The 23,764-nt window shown below is 44.2% G+C and overlaps 1 protein-coding gene across 1 annotated transcript in view; it reads left to right on the plus strand.

Annotated features, from left to right (window-relative positions):
- Window positions 1-23,764, plus strand: part of IDH1 (isocitrate dehydrogenase (NADP(+)) 1) — a 197,977-nt gene that overhangs the window by 156,141 nt on the left and 18,072 nt on the right. Inside the window, exons 6-8 of the mRNA XM_069225945.1 lie at window positions 3,056-3,207; window positions 3,498-3,638; window positions 19,954-20,116. Of these exons, the coding sequence (XP_069082046.1) occupies window positions 3,056-3,207; window positions 3,498-3,638; window positions 19,954-20,116 (456 nt within the window). The remainder of the gene's footprint in view (window positions 1-3,055; window positions 3,208-3,497; window positions 3,639-19,953; window positions 20,117-23,764) is intronic.

The raw sequence follows: 23,764 nt of genomic DNA on the forward strand, positions 1-23,764 counted from the left end.
CTCACTAAACCTATACTTGATGACAACACCAATGAGGAATGGGAAAGTCTGGTCTAGACAACTTAATGTCTCACTCGTCTATGCAACCACGATTTTATGATCATTCATTCATGCATTCACTCACTCATTCTCCCCCTTCTCCCTCCACACTCTCCCACCTCCTCCTCTCCCTACCCACCCATTTCCTGTGTACCTCCCTACTTTTCACCCCCTATCACCTTCTTCTTCTCTCCTCTCGTCTCCGCTCTTTTACTCTGACCCATTCATCTACAAGTGAGGTATCTTAATCATTCACCACAACATCAAAAAAATACTCCATCACAATCCATGCACTGATTAACCTCACCTTGCCATTGCAAACAAATACACTTATTGCTACTCTTTACATTTATAAATGTGGACCGACCCCTCATGCTATACCCTAAACTACTGTTCCCACTTGATTTATTGGTACCTACAATGTATTTTTTCTTTTCATTTATGTTATTTAATTTTCCTGTTGTATAAAGTCCCAATAAAACACACTTGAAATAAAAAAAAAAGAATCAGCCCCTGTTTCTTTTTAAAGCATATTTGAGATTTTATCTTAAATCAGAAAATTGTATTGCTTTTACTTTTTCCCAGTCTGATTTCTCCACAAGAGAGCCCCCTTTTCACTGGATATGAAGAGGGCCCGAGATGTAACTTGGATATAATGAAAGCGAATTGAAAGACCAAGCAGTGTGAATGTATGGAAGTCTGATTGCTCTGGTTTCCCATCCTGAAAGCAGTTCGTTATGAGCTCTGTAGTATCCTCTAGAAAACCATGCTACCAAAGGACGAACTGGCCCCTCCTAAACGAAATCCCAAACTCATTCTCCTAGAAGCAAAACTGTAACCGCTGCTGTGGTGGGCATTGTTCTGATATATGAAGATTGGACCACACCGAAGCCAGGCATTATTGTATGAACTCTAACCCCATTGTGAATACTGCGATAATTGAAACTTGCAAATAAATGATATTTGCACAGGTCCTCTTCTGATGAGGATCTTACATTTTCCTGGTTATCCTCTTTGAACAGTCTGGGTAGGCGTGCCATTTTTTTCCTCTGTTTGAGTTTCACAGAGAAACGGAAAATATACTTGTAATTCTTATTTTCGATCATAGCTGCTTTCTTTTAATTCATGAACAAACCACCCGTGAGTAGCCTAGCAATGGTTTTACAGGCCCTTATACAAACTACAAAAATAGTCTCTAGTTTGGTAGCAAAATCCAGCCATAGTCGGTGCGGCCAGTGTCACTGCACCTGCTTCATCAGTGAGGCCCCAGCCACTGCCTCCCTTTAAAACCAGGAGGATAGATGACATTTGTCAGTTTTTTTTTTTTTTATTGCCCTGCATATCACAATAAAATTGCTGGCTTACTGACAGGGGCGGCTCCTCCATGAGATTGGAGGAGCGTTGCCTCCCTGCCAGCAGGGGCAGATGCAAAACAAATTTCCCAAAAACTATAATAAACTATTTTTATTATAGTTTTTGGGGCAAAGGGGCGGGTCCACGGGGGTAGCAAGCAGTGAGGGGGGAGTACTCAGCACTCCCCCTCCCTGCGCATGTATATATGGCCGGCCGTCACAGGCCGGCGACACACACGCACAGAAGGGTCTTTCCAGCCCAGCAAAACAGTTGCTGGGCTGGAGAGAGTCTGCACAGGCTCCCAGTCTGCCTGGCAGCACCTTGGCTGGGTGCTCCCAGCCAATGCTGACGTTGCTCTGAGGACCGTTAGGATTGGCCGCAGGGCATGCTGGGAGCCTGTGCAGGAGCAAGACGGAAGAGCAAAGGAGCGGTGCAGCGCGTCGCGGGAGCGGAGGTAAGGGTTTTTTAAATATATTTTTTTTATGAAGTCGTCCCTGTCACTCCCCCTCCCCTCCTGCGCGCTGCACGCCCCTTTGGCAAGCCGTGACTGCTTACTGATCTTTACAGTGCATACTGGTATTGTGAAGATTTGGAACCTTTAAACAACACTGTCAAAACCTTGCTTCCTGTATAACCTTTACTTCCTTTGTTGGTTTTCTTTGGCGGAATATATTTTCAAATGTGTTTTTTCCTTAAGAGTGTGCTTTATATATAATTAATTTCCAACAACTTGCCCTCACATATAATTGTTACTTATCATAGAAGCAGCAGTGATCGTGACTGCAGATTAGTATTCATACACAATAACATGTTGTATCCTACTCATCTACTGCCATGTGCCATACCTTACTACTTTGAAAAGACAATGAACCGTCCAGCAGGCAGAGCATGCATCCCCCACATTATAAAAAGCCATATAAAGCACATGGAACTACTGCCTACTCTTACAAAATGTTTTTTCAACATTCACAAAAGGGAAGGGGTCTCTTGGGAGCACTTTTCCATTTGTGAGTGGGTTACCGCTTTTGAGTTAGCGGTAAAAAAATAATGTTTTTTCGCTTGGAACAACCATAATGCATACCTATAGGAATCGGTATGTGGAAGCGACGTCTATTCCAAATAGCGATTCCTTAATGTTTCCTAAGCTCATTCAACTATTCATAAATCATTCTCAGAATTGTTATAATGGGTTTAGTACAGCTAAAGAAGGGTTTTAGTGTTTGCAAACCCTCTGATTTACCGAATCACACAGGTTGCAAATGCGCCTTGGTACATGAGGTCCCTGGTTCCTTATTTTTCTGTGTGTTCAAAAGGATTTGGCGTATAAAAGCCCCAAGCAGCATTCATAAAGGCAGGCCTAAAAGGATAGAGACGAGGTCAGCCATTTTAAAAGCAAAATTGCTGTTCCAGACCCAGAGACATCAAACTAAGGAAAAACACTGGGTACATACACTTTTCTGCTTCTGTGTTTCCTGCTTTGACAGTAACTATCGAAAGAGCATTGTGTGCGTTTCTGAGATGCACCCGATATGTTTATGGCAAGCCTAATAATCAGTATGGATCGCGTACAAGTGAATTTTGTTATTGAAAAGGATAAAATATATTAATTTGATTAATGCATCTGTAATCTGGCACATTGAGCAAAAATGTATTTTCTTTCCAGGGATTACAAATCCCAGTTCGAAGCCAAGAAAATCTGGTATGAACACAGGTTGATAGACGACATGGTGGCCCAGGCTATGAAATCAGAAGGAGGTTTTATCTGGGCATGTAAGAACTATGATGGCGATGTGCAGTCAGACTCAGTTGCACAAGGTAAGAGCCAAATACAGGCTACGGAACAAAGAAAGAACTGAACCTTACAGATAAGAGGTTCCAAAGGACATTGTGCATATTGATTTTGTCTATGTATTGTATGTTGAATTTATTTCATAACTTTCTGACCGCAGTTTTGCCTAAAACATGTCTAATCAGAATGTAAAATGTTACCATCACCTATTGTTATACAGTTTCATAGTTGGAACTGTGACATGAATTATTTTCTTTAAAATAATTATTACACAAATTTGTCCGTATTATTGAAATATTTTTTCTTTTCTCATTAGGGTATGGTTCTCTGGGAATGATGACCAGCGTGTTAATCTGTCCTGATGGAAAGACAGTAGAAGCAGAAGCTGCTCACGGCACCGTAACGCGTCACTACCGCCTGCATCAAAAAGGGCAAGAAACTTCCACCAACCCCATTGGTGAGCACAACCTGCTTCTGAAATACAATTTGTATATGTTGATGGATAGACAAATGCAGTCCTTTGTAACCACTGTGTACATGTTAAGAGGTTTTGCTGTGCACTAAACATGCCTCTGGAGCCACTTTAGACCACCTGGTGAATCAATAGGTTTGTAGTCTATGGTGTTATGCATCAGTACGATGATCAGACATGGAAATTACTCTAATCTGGTGCCCTATATGGGAAAGGTTTGGGCTTGTCTGGATGAGAAATGTTTTCCTTAGTAAGGAACAAGAAGGGCTGCTTCTGGAGAACGGTGATATTGGAAACCAGGGCAGAGGATATAGAAGGATGCTCCTGCAGGAACATCTTACCTGGTGGGCCTACTGGAAAAGACAGATAAGGAATGCTTGGAATTTTTCATGGAGGAATGGATAGCTACTGAGCTTCAGCCGAAGGGACTCTTAAGTTCTTTTTAAAAGAAAGGGCACACAGGGTGCCTACTGGGTGCGCTGCTGAGAACAGTCACATTCCAGTTGCTCAACTACAGAGACTGAAATGTCATCCAGAAAGAGACGCGAAAACTAAAAGAGGTGCGAATAGAAGATGCACACATCATGCTGTATGCTTACTCTGCTATTCAAGTCCAGTAACAACATCACTCACTGAAAACTGTTCAGAGGAAATACGGAGACCTGAACTTGAAATACATGCTGTTTTTCCTTGCAAAGTTAAATATGCTACATGAAAACAAGTTGTACTTCTTTGTGATGGGCCAACAGGCATGAGAGTGGCTGGAGACTCTGAACATAAAAAAGGAACACAGCCGAGTCAATGTTTTTGGTCACAGAGCACAGAATGCAGGGGATAAAAGAGAGGGAGAGACGGGCACATGTCAAGTTAAACTGTCTTTCCAGTGAAATGGTGATGCTTATGGAAGAACTTAATGCTAAGATACAATATATTTTAGAGGACTGTCAGTACCCCAAGGACAACTTCCAAGGGATCCAACCTAATGGATGCCTCATTAGAGATGTCTTCTCTGGTACTGGGTCAACAAAACCAAGTAACTGGAAAAGACAATATAAAGTTCCCCACCTTAAGTTAGAGCCCAAGTAACAGTTTTTCCTCTTCAGGGGTCTTGGGACCCAACTGGACAACTCACTGCTTCCACTGAGAGTAGTTCATGCACCTCTTAATACCCATTGCTCTTGAAGGACTCTACTCCCTGTACGAAGTCACCCTGGCAACAAGCCTAGAGTCTTTCCAAAGTCTCTTTGGTGTATGGTCTTCAACATTAATCGCTAATCTACCAGCTTCTCATTACTCCTCATCCCACTCAGGGACATCTAATGAGATGGGGCTGTTCCATTAGGATATATAACATTCAGACAACACGTTCAGAGTCAGGGTCACACATTACATCCATGCTGCATGACCCTCATGTTGAGGAATGGAGTATCAATGTGCTTTTGGATTGTATAAGCCCTCCATATCCTCCAGGTGAAGCTTGCAGGGATCCTCTGTTCCTGTGCCTCCTGTAAAGAACTCCAAAGGTAGTGCAGGTAGGGCTGTCAGAGCAGATACTGTGAGTTCTACACCTAAATCAGCAGCCCTCTTGTCCAAGGCAATGCAGTGGATCTGGCAGAATTCTCCTGGACAGATCCAATTTGTACTCTGCGTGCGCTCTCCTGTTAAGCATCACTCCCAAAGATTTCCCTTTCGTGTGATCCTCGTAGGCTATATAGAAACAGACTAGGTCATGCTCCAACAATCCAAGGGCAATGCAGACATTTTCTAAAAGACACTCCACAGAAAGATCCTCATGCACTACCACTGTAATCTTTTTCACCTTGTCTCTGACCTGCCAGTGATCTCCAGCTAAACTGATACCGAAAAGGTTTCGGCTCTATAACAGATTTCTCTGCCAGGAATAATGGAGCCAGCAGAGTGATTGTCGGGGGTAAACCATCATCCTGCTGACTCCACTATCTCAGTTGCTAGTCGTTGGGTCTCCACCCATAAATACAGTTTGATATGCTGTTTAGTGAGACTAAGAAGTTAACTCCAGGCCATCATATCTATTTCAGTAGGGTACCCGCTCAGCTGCTTTTATGTGTGGAACAGGATATTAGTGTAAGGAAATGCCTTCCTTGGCATGATTACCCCCTAACATTTTGCCTTTTGTTGATGCCAGTTATGATTCAAAGTGTGCTTGGACCCTGCTAACCAGGCCCCGGCACCAGTGTTCTTTCCCTAAACTGTACCTTAGTTCCCACAACTGGCAGACAGATAAGTCCCTTGTAAATGGTACCCCTGGTACCGAGGGCCCTGTGGCCAGGGGAGGTCTCGAAGGGCTGCAGCATGTCTTATGCCACCCTGGTGATCCCTCACTCAGCACATGCACACTGCATCAAAGCTTGTGTGTGCTGGTGGGGAGAAAATGACTAAGTCGACATGGCACTCCCCTCGCCATGCCCACCTCTCACTGACTGTGGCATATGTAAGTTAGCCCTCTAGCAGGCCTTACAGCCCTAAGGCAGAGTGCACTATACCACAGGTCAGGGCATAGTTGCAGGAGCACTATGCCCCTACAGTGTCTAAGCAAAACCTTAGACATTGTAAGTGCAGGGTAGCCATAAAGAGTATATGGTTTGGGAGTCTGTCAGTTACGAACTCCACAGTTCCATAATGGCTGCACTGAAATCTGGGAAGTTTGGTATCAAACTTCTCAGCACAATAAATGCACACTGGTGCCAGTGTGGGATGTATTGTAAAATACACCCAGAGGGCATCTTAGAGATGCCCCCTGAAAACCAGTCCGATTCCTAGTGCTAGGCTGACCAGTTTCTGCCAGCCTGCCACAACCAGACGAGTTTCTGGCCACATGGGGTAAGTGCTTTTGTCACTCTGTGGCCAGGAACAAAGCCTGTACTGGGCGGAGGTGCTTCTCACCTCCCCCTGCAGGAACTGTAACACCTGGCGGTGAGCTTTAAAGGCTCATGCCTTTTGTTACAGCACCCCAGGGCATCCCAGCTAGTGGAGATGCCCACCCCTCCGACCACTGCCCCCACGTTTGGCGACAAGGCTGGAGGGGATAGTGTGAAAAACAAGGAGGAGGCACCTACCAGTCAGGATAGCCCCTAAGGTGCCCTGAGCTGAGGTGACACCTGCCTTTAGAAATCCTCCATCTTGAGTTTGGAGGATTCCCCCAGTAGGAATAGGGATGTGCCCCCCTCCCCTTTGGGAGGAGGTACAAAGAGAGGGTAGCCACCTTCCAGGGCAGTAGCCATTGGCTATTGCCCCTAGACTTAAACACACCCCTAAATTTAGTATTTAGGGGCGACCCTGAACCCAGGAAATGGGATTCCGGCAACCTGAAGAAAGAAGGACTGCTGACCTGAAAGCCCTGCAGAGACACAACTGACTTGGCCCCAGCCATACCGGCCTGTCTCCAGACTCAAAGAACCTGCACAGCGACGCATCCGACGGGGACCAGCGACCTCTGAGGACTCAGAGGACTGCCTTGAACCCGAAGGACCAAAAAACTCCAGAGAACAGCTGCACTGTTCAAAACCTGCAACAAAGAAGCAACTTTCAAAGAACTCTCTCTTCCCGCCAAAAGCATGAGACTTCACACTCTGCAACCGACGCCCACGGCTCGAGTTCAGGAGGACCAACACCGTAGAGCGGACTCCCAGACGACTACGACAACGTGGGTACCCTGAGTCGACCCCCCCATGCCCCCACAGTGATGCCTGCAGAGAGGATCCAGAGGCTCCCCCTGACCGAGACTGCCTGGTAAGAAAGGAACCGATGCTTGGACCAAGCACTGCACCCGCAGCCCCCAGGACCGAGAGGAACCTCCTACAAGTGCAGGAGTGACCAGCAGGCGGCCCTCATCCTAGCCCAGATGGTGGGTGGCCTGAGAAGCCCCCCTGTGCCCTGCCTGCATCTCCTAAGTGACCCCCGGGTCCCTCCATTGCTTTCAATAGCAAACCCGACGCCTACTTTGCCCACTGCACCCGGCCGCCCCCTGCCGCTGAGGGTGTGTTTTGTGGACTTGTGTGTGTGTGCCCCAGTGCTCTACAAAACCCCCCTGGTCTGCTCCCCGAGGACGCAGGTACTTACCTGCTAGCAGACTGGAACCAAAGCACCCCTGTTCTCCATAGGCGCCTATGTGTTTTGGGCCCTCCTTTGACCTCTGCACCTGACCGGCCCTGTGTTGCTGGTGTTGTGGCTTTGGGGTTGCCTTGAACCCCCAACGGTGGGCTGCCTATGCCCAGGAGACTAACTGTGTAAGTGCTTTACTTACCTGAGAAACTTAACCAAACTTACCTCTCCAGGAACTGTTGATTTTTGCACAGTGTCCACTTTTAAAATAGCTATTTGCCATTTTAACCAAAACTGTGTGTACTACTGTTTTAAATCAAAGTTCTATACTTACCTGTGTGAAGTAGCTTGCATTTTATGTACTTACCTCAAATCTTGAATCTTGTGGTTCTAAAATAAATTAAGAACATACATTTTCTATATAAAAACTATTGGCCTGGAGTTAAGTCTTTGAGTGTGTGTTCCTCATTTTTTGCCTGTGTGTGTACAACAAATGCTTAACACAACCCTCTGATAAGCCTACTGCTCGATCACACTACCACAAAATAGAGCATTAGTATTATCTAATTTTGCCACTATCACTCTCTAAAGGGAACCCTTGGACTCTGTGCACACTATCTCTCACTTCAAGATAGTATATACAGAGCCAACTTCCTACAATTAGCTATACGAATTGACTGATGGTAAGACTTCAAACAACATATCTCCATGTGGCCTCACATATCACGCTTAAAGCAGCCATCTGCTGACTTACCTTGGGTATCCTTGCCTCATTGTGTTTGCTAGCCCTGTCAAAAACAAATCTCATTACCATTGGGCTTTCCTACTGGCTGAAAGGACTGTGGGCTTGTGACTGCCTGTTGTTTCAAGTATTTGGTGCTGTTGCTAGGAACTCCTGCCCCCTTTGGCTTGGAGCTGTAATGTTGATGGACTTTCTGTCAACTACTTTGTCAGCCCTCTTATCAGCAGCTATAAGTAGCAGCTTATGTTCAGTTTCCTTCATATCAGCTATGTGCTGCCTAAGTTTTGATGTGTATCCCCCGTAATTTGCTCATCCAGCAGCAGATGATTCAGTGAGTTAAAAGCCTTGGCCTACATTCCTTAAGCCCATCAATCTTAATTTTATTTAGTCACATGAAGCTAGGCCTCCGAAGAGAACCCATCTTTCTCACCTTTATATTTAAAGTTTCTCCACTGGATCCAGCCCAACCTTTCACATCATCTTTCATACTTGCACACTGATGTTACTCCTGATCATTAATTTCCAAATTGCTTTGTTTCCACTTAAGGGCCAACCACTCATTGGATCCCATGCCTCGGTAGAGCCTACCTTCTGAACTGCACATGAAAGTTTAAAAATTTGCAGCTATGCCATAACATCTGAACCTATGGATTAGGAGACTGAACTCCCCTTAGGATGATCCTTCAAAGGAGGAGACAGACTACTGCAGTAGATATTTCCAAGGGCACTGAAGCTATCTTATAGGCATCTAATGTAATTTCATTTACATGAACTATTGCAAAAAACTTTGTGTGATTACTTAAAATCTTTGCAAAGCGAACTCCTACTGTACCAAGTTACAAACATTAGCTAAAAATACAAATTGTGAGCCACTATTTAGACAACAATCGTGCTTCTTAGTTTGTGAAGTCGTTAAAAAATTAAGGGCTAATAAGGTTAAAAGAAAATAAGAGGTGCAGCAGTAGATGACGGGGCTTGGTATATTCCTTGTGTCATACTTTAAAATAAAATATTAGTTTATATTAGTTAAACAGTTTAAAATTAAATCAGTTCCACATGCGGTTTTCATTTAATTTTGCTTGCAGTTGTGAAACATATTTCCCAAATTTGACCAGCTCTACTGGCTCTTTTAGAGGGAATACCAAAGTTCTAGCCTCAAGCAGGATCTTATACCGTAGCGGAGGAAGAGAGGTCTTAGTAAAGTGTGTTGTGCATTCAACAGTGCCGGGCAGCAGCATAATAAATGGATAAATGTCTGTTTTGTAGCCACAAGGTGTGCAACAGCTTATACTGGTAAGGGTGCGCCAGTTTGGGTTCAGTTCCTTTATTTTTAGGCCAAGCAGTCTGGTGAAGACAATTTTTGTCACAGCGGCGTTCCTGATTGTGCAAGCTAAGTAGGGCTGGGGTGCCAGATGCTGTGTATCACTCTTCTAAGATGCCGCCACCGCTCCTTGTACTGCTGTGTTATTCAGTTTACCCAGATCACATGCTCTGGAAAGGATTTTTGTCTGTCTTTTCAGGATCGTCTTGATGGATATTTGTGACTGTGCTAGTTTTGTCAGCTCAGCTTGATCAATTTGTAGGCCTGTTAATGCTGTAGTTAAGTATTGTCAAAGATGTAGCGAAGAAATTATTTTAGAGCAGTGGTTCCCAACCTTTTCATTTCTGTGGACCCCCACTTTAACATTAATGGAACCCAGGGACCCCCACTGAATCATCATTGGAATCCGGGGGACCCCCGCCTGAGCCATTACTGGAAGCTGGGGACCTAGTATGTCAATATTTGTTAATATGTTTGAACTTTCTAAGCTCTCGCGGACCCCCTGAGAAGGCTTCGTGGACCCCCAGGGGTCCCCGGACCACAGGTTGGGAACCACTGTTTTGGAGTATTAGTAGGTGCCATAATTAATTTGTGTTTGTACTTCAAGAAAGCCCCCATATGTGCCCAGCTTTGACCTTCCAGCCAAAATTAGAATCTTATCAGTTTACTCCTTAGATACTGAGGAAGGTTGAATATTCTTTTATAGATTTTCACTTGAAGCTTTTCCATCAGCGCAGTAAGGTGACCTGGGTAAGCTTCCTGGCCATAATGTAATGCTGGTAAGAAAGAAGCATTCAGTACTTGAAGGATTAGTCTGGCGGTCGGGCTTTCCGTAATTTTGTTAAGCTGGCAGAGTCTAATTATTATTAAATCCGCTTTTGCCTTCAAGTGATGAAGATGAGCTTTGGGCTTTCCTTTGGATGATAGCTAGATTCCCAGATAGTTGTATGTGTCAGTGCTGCAGATGTTAAGTTGCCTCATTTTCCAGTTGAAGTGCCGGTGTTTCTGCAGCCCACCAAAGATTATTACTTTAGTTTTTGAGGGATATGCCATTTTTTATTTGCGATGTTAGTCATACAGAGCTGTGAGTGCTTTTTGTAGGCCGTTGTTTTTGAGTGGTCCAGCAAGACAATGTCATTTGCATATTTCAGGAGGATGTGTTTGAGACTCCCAATTTTTGGTGGTATCAGGTTTGCGTGTTTTAGTGCTTGTGACATGCCTGCTGTGTAGAGATTAAATAGAAGAGGCGCAAGCATCCAACCTTGCTTTAGCCTGCTGGTGGTGGTGATCGTCTTACTAATGGCAGAGTTCGATAGCTTTACTCTTACCCAAGTTGATGAGTAAAAGTAAAATTACTGCCCTCAGTTGTTTACTTGGAACTCCCCAGCCAAAGCTGATTCCGGTCCACTACGTCAAATGCTGCAGAATAATCTACAAAGCATGCAAATAATGGAGGAGTCTTTGTGGTAGTTGCTTTGTGTATCAGAAATGAGAGAGCTACTACGTTATCTATGGTTGCGGATTTCACCCTAAAGTCGGTTTGGCAGAGAGGTACTACCCCAGTGTCCTCTGCCCAGTTTTGTAGTTCGTCCAAGAGGACGGAGGCAAAGCCTTTTGCTTCAGTGTCTAATAGGCCGATAAGGCGATAGTTGGCAGGGTCATGTCTGTCCCCCTTTTTGAAAATTGGGTGCAGTATGGAGGCTGTGCAGGCTGGGGGTATTACCTCTGATTCCAGACATGAACGGTAGAGCACCGCAAAACCGGGGTCCAGAGTTCTTTGAATATTTGTGCAGGGATACCATTTGGACCAGGGGCTCCTGATGATCTCATATTTTGCAAGATGTTGGAGACTTCCCTTGGTGCAGGTGCCATCGGGGTATCATATGTGACTGGTTTAAGCAGTTGGTGGTCGGAAATCGGTGAGTTAACTGTGTACAATTTCTTGACATGTTTTATCCATTCTGTTTTGGTTATTGCGTTAATTTGAGGATTGCTCTGTCCCACCTTGTTTTTAATGTACCTCCATAAATCAGCTTGGTTGTGCTTTCCCATCAAGGAGTTGATATGGACAGCCTCCTTTTCCACGTGTTTGTGTTTTAATGGCCAGGTCAGCTGTTTATGATGTTTAACATGTTCCTGTAGTTTTATAGTTAGCGCCATTTTCTCTACAGGATTGCTAGTTTTGTTAAGTTGTGCTCTCAGTCTACCAAATCTCCGTTTGCTTTCCATTATGGGCGGTTGGGGAGAATTTTACTAAGGCTCTGTTGTGGAGTGTGTGATGATCCTGCATGTTGCAAGAGATTGTTGGTGATGTTTGACCAGTTAACCTGAAGTGTATCACCAGCCATTGACAGCATTGTGGGGCCATTTAGTTTCACTCATGAGCTGTATAGCCGGGTTGCCACTGGACCCCATTTTATCCACCTGATTAGTTGTAATTCTTCCTCTCCTCGTGAAGTTCCTACTAGCTTTTGTGTTTCCATGCATTTTATATCCGTTTTGATGTTTGCAATGAGTGGGAGATGATCACTGGCATTTACTTGTAGGATTTCAAAAGAGACCAGGCGATGAATGATTGCCTCAGAGGCAAAAATATAATCCAAGGTGCTTTTACCCTGAAAGGTTTTTGGGAATGACTGTGTGTGAAAACTTGTATTTTTCGGGTGCTTAAAGGAGACGAGACTATGTTTACTGAGGAAATTGTGGCAATATTGAGTAGCCCTACAAGCTGGTTGTTCGGTAGTTTGCCTCTCTCCCAGGTACCTAAGGTTAAAGTCTCTGCAGATTAAAACGTTGCAGCTAATGTGATCACAGAGTATTCCGTCCATAATATCTACTATGTGGGCCATATTTTCTTCTTTGTCATAACCGAATTTATTAAAATAAAGATTAACTATTACATTTTTTGACTTTTGATGTTTTGGCGTTGAAGTTTCTAGCCCAGTTATCTGTAATATTTCATTTTGTGTGGTAACATTGAAGTCAAGATTGACATTTAGATATATTGAGAGGCCGCCAGACAGTCTGCTGAATATATTTTTCTTTGTTGCTACCTTTTGTATTTCTTGAAAGCCTGGGATTGTCAATGGCGAGATTAGCCATGTTTCTTGTAGGCATATTATATCAGCTTTTTTCAAGAGCAGTTGTGCCTGGTCATACTTTATAAGTCTTGTCAGGCCTGCCACATTCCATGAGACAAGTGTCAGATGGTGCTTCAGCGTCTCCATGGTGCTTTCACTGTTAGGTATATTGCTGGCTGATGCACTGCGAGAATGAGGGGCTTCGGTTGGTGTTGGTTTCAGTTCCACGGGCTTGGAGTACTTTTCTAGTGCTGCTCGTTGGAGTCGAATAGGTGCAAAGTATGGAGAAATTAGTGTGCTGCCCTGCTACCTTTAGTATACTGTTGGTGTTGTTTTTTGCTGCTGTGGCTCACTTGGTTCTTTTTTAAGCGGGATGGGGTATGTGGTCTGGACAGGCGTTACTACTTTTTTGCCCCATTCCTCAAGGACCGGCTTGTTTGCCAGTATCTTATCAGCCAATGTCGGGGGCTTAGAGTTATTATAGCGGATTCCTGGTAATTGTTGTGTTCAGGTAGTACCTTAAACGCCACCTTTAAAATATTATCAGAGTTGATAGCAAACTTTTCTGGTAATGACCTAAATAACCTCAGTAGATTTGACTGGTTCAGAATATCGTGGCTCCCTTCTGAGCAGTAGTGGGGTGTGAGAACTAATTCAGCAGAGAGTGCACTGTTCAAGCGTTTGTCCCTTGGATCCCTCCTTCGGTAGCTTTTAATTCAACCTGAGTATTTCCTCTCGTCCTAGATTGTGCTAAGTTATTGGAGCTTTGCGCTTCAGGTTTATGTAGTGAAGATACAATGTTTAAGGAGGCAGGCAGAGGAGAGTTAACATTTCTGCGATAAAATATGGATACAGTTGAAAGTAACTGGTCGTCGTGCTCCGTTATTGTTGTACTCGGTTTGCTGTTGTTATGATTACAGTTCCATTGCAGTGTCGGTATGGGCTGATTATCCGCCGTCTGTCTATCATCATCGTGCTTCTGACTTTTTGGGTCAATCTTCGTGCCCTTTAAAATGAGGTATATGCTAAGATCGCCTGGTGGTGCTGTCCTACTTTCTGTATTTTGTTGTGCCTGTAGTGTGACCTTATTTGTTTTGAGCTTTGCCTTTTTAATCTCTTTTTAGCTTTCTTCGATAGCACTCTCGTCCAGTGTGGCCTTCTACGGTTCCGATCATCGGATATGTCTACATTTCTGCATATCTCTGCTTCAGGGTCGCTTTGGGGAAGTACAAGAGTTTTTTTGGAGGGTGTGGGTCTCATCTGTTTGTGAATTTTTCCTTGCACTTGGGAAATGGGGCTGGTTAAGATGATTGTCCTGCTGTTGTGCCAAGGCCAGGCGTGAGGTGGTAGTTTGGGAAGTATGCACCTCTTCGGTTGATGCTTCAGTTGGTGTTTTCATTAGAGCCTGGTCTGAGGAAATATCTTGTGCTGTGTCTAGCGTTAATGGCCTGGCTGTACCAGCGCTTTGTAGGGCTGTTCCCTTCAATAACCATTGAGGACAGAACTTCTGGTAGAGATGACAATTTGTCCACAGTCGCCATGTAAGCACATCACATGTGCTCGTAGATGAAGTGTTGCCCAATGTTGCGGAGCTGATGTTTAACCCTCCTTGTTATAAGGCTGTGAATTTCGATTCCAGTTTATTAATGGATTTGGCTAATGCATATATAAGGTCTTTTTGCATTACAGGTTTATACGATTGCCAGGTGAGCGCGTTTATTGCAGTTGTCAGAGTGGTGGTGATTGATGCCAGCAGACTTGATTGGTCTGTGTCCATTCGAAAATCCAAGATACTTGTTCTTTTCTGGGTGCTTGGTAGGTCCATCTGGCTCGGGTGTAGGGCGAGTAGTGTTGGTTGTTGTAAGAATCTATGGCCCTCATTCTGACATTGGCGGGCGGTGGGCGCCGCCCGCCAAAACAATAAAACCGCCATTTGGCCTCTCCGCGGTCAAAAGACCGCGGGGGCCATTCTGCCTTTCCCGCTGGGCCAGCGGGTGCCCGCCGCCGGCCCAGCGGGAAAGGCCCTGCAACAATGAAGCCGGCTCCGAATGGAGCCGGCGGAGTTGCAGGGGTGCGACGGGTGCAGTTGCACCCGTCGGAATTTTCACTGTCTGCAATGCAGACAGTGAAAATCTTTATGGGGCCCTGTTAGGGGGCCCCTGCACTGCCCATGCCAGTGGCATGGGCAGTGCAGGGGCCCCCAGGGGCCCCACGACACCCGTTCCCACCATCCTGTTCCTGGCGGTAAAAACCTCCAGGAACAGGATGGCGGGAAGGGGGTCGGAATCTCCATGGCGGCGCTGCTTGCAGCGCCGCCATGGAGATTCAGCCCAAGCAGGGGAAATCCGGCAGGAAACCGCCGGATTCCCTTTTCTGACCACGGCTTTAACGCCGCGGTCAGAATGGGCATTGAAGCACCGCCAGCCTGTTGGCGGTGCTTCCGTGGGCCCCGGCCCTGGTGGTCTTGGACCGCCAGGGTCGGAATGACCCCCTATGTGTCTCTTTTCGTTGCTGAACCTCAGCCTACAATCTCACTCGAAAGTGGGTTCGTGCTCGGAGTCAGATTCTCCGGTCTTTCCTGGCCTTGGGTAGCAAGTTGGCTTTCCTAGTTGGCAGGTATCTCTCGATGGAGTCTGTGATGGTTGAGCAGTATGGGACGCAGGGGTGCAACTGCTGAATGTTTGTGTTTTTTGAGCTGGCTGAAGGATTACCTCGTTCGGGGATCCTGGACAAGGTGACCATGCTGCATCCATGCTCGAATTGATACTCATGCTGTAGTTAATCCTTTATTACCGGTGGTGTGTTATCTATAGTACTATTGGACAATATTTTGATGAATGTGTCGTCCTTCAACTGGACCGACCCATTGTATGATGGAACTTGGGGTTCCTTTGTGCATTGTTCAAGCCCTATCTTGGCACAAGAGTTGCTTTTGCACGGAGGATAGCCTTCGGCTAAAGTGAAGTTTTTTTGGAGCCCTGTTGAAAAAATCTAGAACTGATCTTTGAGCTAGTCTGCACTTTTTTGTTGCTACTGCCGTGGTGTTGTTCCTAATCAGGCAGTTTTCCTTTGTTGAATATTGGTTTTGCGCCTTTATGCTTTGATGATGATTAAGCGGTTCGTTTTTGCGTAGGTTCTGGTCTGCTACAACTGCAGCCCGGCTGCCCTGGGCCTCCATAGCTGTGTACTGATTGAGCATGAGATGCCTGAGGTCGCCTCCCTGAGCTTCTTTTTGGGGTTTTTTGACATTCTTTTGTGCGGCCTCAGGTTGAAAGTAGAGTTGGAAATATATCTTGCCATTGAATACCTTGCTTTCAGATTGGTTCGTCGGCGGAAGGATAACAGGTATGATATTTACCAGGTACATAGTGGCAGGTGCAGCACTTTAGGTTGGTATGAGAGCCTTCCTGGGCTCTTCCTAGTGCCCCTGGGTTTGCCCCTAGTTTTGCGCAAGTTGAACAAGGGGGGCGCAGTGAACATTGCTCAGCTGTCGTGTTAGTTTGGGGTTGAGATTTGAGATTTTTAGATTTTAATTGGGGAGCTAAGTGGCAGTTGAGGGGAAATTGAGGAAAAGTTCTCCACAAGTCTTGCGTGGTCGTTATGATTATACACGGCTGTTTTTACTGCTAGATATCCCACTATCCAGCGCCGTGTCGAATACCCTAGGGTGAGTCAAGGAGAGTCCGGGGTCCAGAGGGCCAGGAAAGACTGACTAGGTGGTTTGCAAGGTGGGGATAGAACAGGTGGGTGGTCTGATGTCGTGGGGGTTGAGGATAAGGGTGGTTGGGAGTGAGGCTCACCAGCCCCTCAGCAAGCTGCAGTCAGCACTAGCTCCGTTGGATTCTGGTGGCGCAAGCTTAGCCAACGCTGACCACAGCCTCAGCGCTCCACAAACCTCTCCCCTATGCTGCCCAAGGCACCCCATCCTCCTGCTCACCTGGCCTCACTTTACCTCTGTCTCTTAGTAGTCCGGTGCTCCACTGCTCCACTTTTCCTCCAGCTGCCCTCAAACCAGGTGTGGGGGGGGCCTGCCTGATGAAATTTTGCGAGAAGCCGGGAGATAGACTTTGAGGTGTCAATGGGTCCTGGCTGGAATTGTGTGCAGCCTGTGTACCTGCACGCCAGAAACCAGGGCTCGGCCTGATTGTGACGGCCGGCCGCCCGATGAGGAGGGTTTCTGGTTGTCGGCAGAGCAGAGGTGGATGTATACATGGTCAAGGAACCGGTCAAGGCCACTGGCCGCAAGCAGCCCGCAGCCCGCTGTCCGGCCGCAGTCAGCGACACCTCTCTCCGTCTCTGCTCGTGAGTGCCTTGAGCCACCCTGCACTAGCATCTCTCAGTCAATTCTTTGAGACCTGAAAAACAATCAACCTCTCAATGACACTGTAAAGGTACATCACAAAGGAACTGCAGTCAGCAAGCAGGAGACCCTTGAGGGTACAGAGGAGGTCCAACGACTTATTTTCATTAACTATGTTGTCGAGTTGTTCGTTTTCCAATGCCTTGTGCTTTCCTTTCCTAGGCCACTCATGTTCTATATTATTTTTCTCTTGAAGGGCCCGTCTGATTTTTTTAAAATTCAAAACATCTACAGTCTGGAGGTGCCTCCCAGATTTAGAAGTGCTTTCCCCATGGGGCTGGGAAACCATGGTTGAGGCAATGAGCTGATTCGTTTTTTTTAGAGCCATGGGAATTGAGTCCCATGTCCTTAGAAAGTACTTTTAGCCTTGTGACCCTCATGACCAGTAGCTCAGATTCCTTCCAGCCTTTATCTGACATTTTAAGTATGCCTTGCTTGTTAAAACTAAAGCATAGCAAATGGTTACCAATGTCTTTTCAGGACTGGAACTCCGTTATTCCACTTTTTCTCTTCCAGTGTGAGGCCGTTCTTGGGGTCCTTGGATAGTTAGATGCTATGGGAACCAACACCATGTGGTAAAGGTTGTTTACCACTGGTTGCCCAAAGCCACAGTACTGAAACAGTTCGCATTGGATTATCAAGAGACTCCGTTTAGGGCTCTAACTCTCAAGTTAGTGAGAACGAAAGTCAAAGCTTACTCCAGGAGGTGTAAGGGCTTAGAGACTGAGAACCATGTAGCCAGTGCATAAGATTCTCAAACATAATTTCTAGTTAAAGCACTACTTTATACAAGGAAATTGACATAAACAGCAACTAAGAAAAGTAGCACACTTAAAAATAGGATACACACTGAAAAACCAGAAAGTCATAGAACCTTTTGGGCCCAGATCCAACCCCAAACATCTTTAAAGGTCCATTGCTCTAGACACTGCATTTTCCGTTAACATTGAGCCTTTAGGCCATTGTTATGCTATAGAGGATGCTTTAATTCAGCTTGGAAATGTTTTGAAGTACTTCGGTTTCCTACACACATTTAGGTTTTTAAGTGATGTGTTACAGACTAGGATGCTGGATCCCAGACTTTGCTTTAGCCACCTGGGATAACCATGGATTCCTGTAAGTAAAATGAGGTACTCTAAAATAGTTCTAAAATGGCTATCCCTAGGTTCGCTGCCCAAATAATAACATTCTAACCATTCACCAGGAATACCTGGAGTAGTCAGTAGCACCACTGACTCATCTTCCCTTAACTCATCTTCCCTCAGGTGGTGAGGCTTAAGTGGTTAAACCTCACCACCTGAGTCTAATATAAGGCTGCGGCTGCACAGCTGGTAAGAGGCTCTACGCTGGTTGCATAGTGGAGAAAATGTTTTTGCTGGCTGTATGTGTGAGGCTGCCATCTTGCACAGTCTGGTATCTGCGCACAGGTAGCCTGCTGCAGAAGGAGATCTTCAGGGATTGGTTTAGGTATACTCATTGAAGGATACCTGATACTTTCCTAGCCTACTGGCCCAAGTGACTGCCACGAGGAAAGCAGAATCCTATCTGGAATTGTGCCAGTGGAACAATTATAGCTACCTGCACATTTAAAGATTAATTCCTTTTTGATTCCTTTTGTATGAACTTTGAAGATACATAACTGAGCACCTGTCTTTTAGAAGACAACTTTCATAGACTTTTAAAAAAATGAAGTTACATATCTCAAAACAGCATTTAGATAAAAGCAATCCTTGTGAGAGCAAATAACATTGATGGAGCCAGCAGGAACGGGGATACCATTAGGTGTTCGGGCTGTGTGAAACCCTTGACGACTGTGTGACTGCAGGGGCATGCCCCCTTCTATGTTGCCTTCTACAGTTTCCAAAACGAGGAATTAAGATTGGATATTGTTACATTTAAAAGGGCTGGTAAGCCGTGTATTGCAAATAATCAATATTATTTGTCTGTACTCCCCCCACCACCACCACCAACTAAAGAGGTAGATGGGAGACTAGATTCTGGGGCACGTTTTGTCCTGATGAAATCCCTGAACCTTAGGTGGCCATCATTTTATGGGCTGAAACATGTAGACAGAACTATAGGGTGACAGGGTCATCAATTCCCCCTTTTCTTACTCCCACATTTGTTTTTTTAATCATACCTGAACAACCGTTCATAAAGGGATATTGTAGTCATTCAAGGTATTTTATTCTAACCAAAAGGCCCAGGCTGCTATTTTTATCCAAAGGGCTACAAAGGGCTTCCTGGGGTCGGGGGGGTCTATTTGTTTGGTGGGGTGGTCCTCCTGCTCCACCAAAATTACAAAAATAAAAACAACACTAAGGCTGCTCACCCATTTTTACTTGTGTTATTCACAACTTTTCACCCACTCAAACAGTTAAGATTATATACACATTAATGCAGTTAAATGGAAAATTATTTTAAGTTTAGTATCCAGAATCATATTTATATGCTCAAATGCTGCCTCCCAAGAACTTGGTACTCTTTGACAGTCCTTAGGTTTGTATTACCAACATGTACCAGAGACAGTCAAAGCTGGCTCTACGATTCTCAATCCTCCCATTTTTAATCCCTTAGTCAATACCAATTCCTGTTCCATTTTAGTTTGGCACTTACCACTAATGTAGATACACTACCTCTGAAGAAAAATCTGTACTTGATTATAATGTGAATGGAACAGTTTTAAGTATGTTGTATTTTTTCTTTCTTTCTTAAAGCCTCAATTTTTGCCTGGACTAGGGGCCTAGATCATAGAGCTAAACTGGACAACAACAAAGAACTTGCAAACTTTGCTGCATCCCTTGAACAAGTCTGCATTGAGACAATAGAGGCTGGTTTCATGACCAAGGATTTGGCAGCTTGCATTAAAGGTTTACCAAAGTAAGTATCTTATTCCTAATGATTTTTGTAAACCGAGTAGTCCTAAGTAGTTTTAAATTTACAGTAAATTGTTTATCCTTTTTGGGGGTCATTATTAAAAGAAGCATTTTTATGGCTGTTTCTCTTAGTAATTATCTATGAATTAGGTTGTACATAATTGTATTTGACTGATCTGGTATCGAATTAGCTCCTGCTGTTTTCAATGCTTTTTCTTCCCTCATCTCTTTATAAAAGTATTAACGTAAAAGAAAGCAATACTATACTTCAGTGGTTCTTAATCGGTGGTCTGGAGATCCCTTGAGATCCACGTAGCCTACTCAGGGGGCCTGCGACTGCTTAGAATATTAAATATTATTAACAGACTAATAACGTGTATATAAATAGAAAAGAAAATGTACAATTCAAAATTTTAAAACATTTTGTCAGTGTGAAGGAACATGAAATTGGAGGCTAAAAATTAAGTTAGTAACCCCAGAGTGACTCATGGGAGCCATGTCAGTGCACCAAACAAAATTCAGTATGGACAATGTGTGGTCTCAAGTGAATCTGGAAAAGCTCCAACTACCCAATAAAATGTAAATTTTTTAAATATTTGTTTATAACTTAAATAAAATATTTAATCATTTGTATATTCGTTTGATGAACGTTTCTGTATTTTCAAGGTATTATTTTGAGATTCAAATTATCGAAAATGTTTAGGCTGGGATCACCGGCTTTCCTGGATTCCAATAATTATCCAATGGGGGTTGCTGTGTTGCAGTAATGATTAAGTCCGCAGAAGTCAAAGGGTTAAGAACCACTGTTCTACATTATACAAGGTCATTATTTCTATATTCATTAGGATTCCAACCTGAATCTTCACCACCTGCACATTTTTACTGAGGAAATTGCATCATATAGTAACTCTACATACACACCACTGTTTTCTCATATGTAATGCAATAATTTCAGTGTCTGCCACAAAAGTGGCAGACAAGTGAAAACAACACTTGAGAGTTTCTGTGCTGAAATTAAGAGTAGTCCATTGTCAATTTAGACAAAAAAAGACAGATGTTTATACTCTCATAATCCCCTCTACCTCAAATTCAGCAAAGCTATTCACCTTCACCAACACCCACTCGTCATCTCCTATCTGCTCCTTGCTGGGCATCTACATCCTCAAAAGGTGGGCGTAGGTAGGTGTCAATGGACTGATATGATCAGCATGGGCTGGATGGCTAGAATATTTGGAGTAAAAAGGATGCGGAATGTTGATGATCCATCATTCACTGGGAAAATGAGTTTTTCCATGACAATTACTTCCCATACCTTAATCAGTGTTTCCTTATTGAAGGAATCCGGTTTGCTTCCTGTGCTGGGCCAGTGATACAAGGCATACCTTGTGGAAAACTTAAAACATTCACTGAAGTGTTTCAATTTGCTTATCCCTGTCTGTTATACCAAAGTAACACATCAGATGGCTTTGTGGGAGTATCTCCCCAGTAATTCCTGTTATCCAACTCAATATATCAGCACATAATGCTTAGGCTTTCCTGCATAATCATCACACTCTTAATGCATGATTCACTTTCAACACACATTGATGCATGTTTGTACGTTCCTCATGCTTTTTTGGGGTCAACCCACCACAACAGCCCCTTCTTCATGTTAGGCATTTTGTGGTGCTGTAGATGCCAGCAATGAAATTGAAACTTATTTTGAGTATTTGGACCCTTTTCATGAAAGATGTTACAGTAAATGTCCTTCTTCCGTCTGTGCTGAATTCACTTCCCTGTTGGGGTTTTCTTACTGACAGTCAGTACCAAACATTGAAGGTATGACCTCTTGCATTCACCTGGCATTTCCAATACAGCTACTGTTCATAAGGTACTTGATACCTGACAGAATGCCTCTGACCTGCTGCAGAAACATCTTCTCATAGGTCCAACCCCTTCTACTGCCCTATTATATTCAAATAGCATGGAGATCCGTTCACAGGCAAGCTGCCCAGTGTGTACATCAACCAAATCCAGTTAGACTTAGAACATCTCTGGACATTTTGTGGAGGATGTTCAAGGTGCATCCCACATGAAGTTTAGCAGAGATAGTAATGAGCAGGAATAAGCATTTTCTGTAGCATACTTTAAAATGTTCAGTATTACTCCCAGAGTTGAGTTAGTCAACAACCATTAAGGAACATATTTCATTGAAGCCCATAAGATGTCTCACACTCTAAAGAGGACCATCAGACAATCTTTCACAAATGCCCATTCTCCTTCTGACATCACTCTTTAGTCATCAGCGATGACTCACAGCTTGACTGCTGTGTAACATGCTGAAATCTTTGAGAATTAATGCACCCCATGTTTCTTGTGGAGGGTATTTTGTCAGATAAATCCTATTATGCCCAAATTCAGCTCTTTAAAATACCTGGTTCGAAGTATAACAGGGAGTACAGTGAAGAGAAAGAGAATTGAAGGAGACATACTTTTTTAAAGTGATGTCATAAGTACCAACCCAGAGAAGGACATTTAGTCCGACTGCATTAGTTTCTCCTTTTTCAGTGCTTTCAACCTTGCAAAATTCAAGCAAAGAGTGAATTAAATCCTGTGGGATCCGCACTCCACTATATAGCTCTACATGTTATATTTGATTTTATTATGTTTCCAGATATTATTTAAAGCAGTTGCATAAAAAAGATACAAACATTAGAAGCTCAAACTACGCCCCACCTCTCTGATACCCCTTCTTACAGCTTTTGGCAAAAAACATCCCTCACAATTTTACAGTACTTCAGGCGAATCTTATTTACATTTCCACATTGAACAAATTTCTTTTTGACTCTGTCCTGTCTGTCAGGCAAATTATGTCATCAAGGCATGAATGATCACTGCACTGATATTCTCTGACAAATGACAATAATTAGAGTTTTTGTTCTCTTATATACGTGCTATAACAAACATACATGAATTGATTATCATCACCACCTGCCCACCAGATGGACCTATCCTGAGCCAGAGATATACAAACTACCACAGAATTCCAGGGTCTCAATATACCTTGGTGGCTTTCATTACGCCAGCCTTCTGCCACTTGCCACCCCCCTTTATAGGCAAAAATACACACAGGACGCCCTCATGACCAAATTGCTCAGAAATGCTCACTTGGCAGGCTACACAATTTACCTGTCATGCGCAGTCCACGTTTGGCATGGCTAGCAGTGTGACTGGACAACCACGCTCTGTGGCACCCCCATCCCAAGGTACTAGGGCAGCTAGAGGCACCTCCATGTGCCCCTGAAGAGAGTGAGGCATCTTTAATATTGTGTTTCTGAGCAAGCGCAAAAGCTTGTAGATTAGCGATGCTTATGAACACCAAGGGTCTGGTAGTTAGGCAACCACATAAAAAAAGAAGTACTTTAGCGAGTTAGGGCTAGCCACAGTTATGTGGTGTCCTTTCAGTGAGTACCTGTTCTTATTTCATTTAGGTCTGATCCAAGTAGATGGCAAGAGTATGCCAAAAGTGATAGGCCTGTGGTTATGCTATTGCACAACATCACGTCAAAACCCTAGGCCTAATATCTTCAACGTAGAAGATTATATCAAAGGCAGTAAAACTGTGTTCTAATATTGTGACAAGCCCCTTGTCATAGGTTATCAATCAATCAGT

Source organism: Pleurodeles waltl, chromosome 3_1 (assembly GCF_031143425.1).
Source record: "Pleurodeles waltl isolate 20211129_DDA chromosome 3_1, aPleWal1.hap1.20221129, whole genome shotgun sequence".
Lineage (NCBI taxonomy): Eukaryota > Metazoa > Chordata > Amphibia > Caudata > Salamandridae > Pleurodeles > Pleurodeles waltl.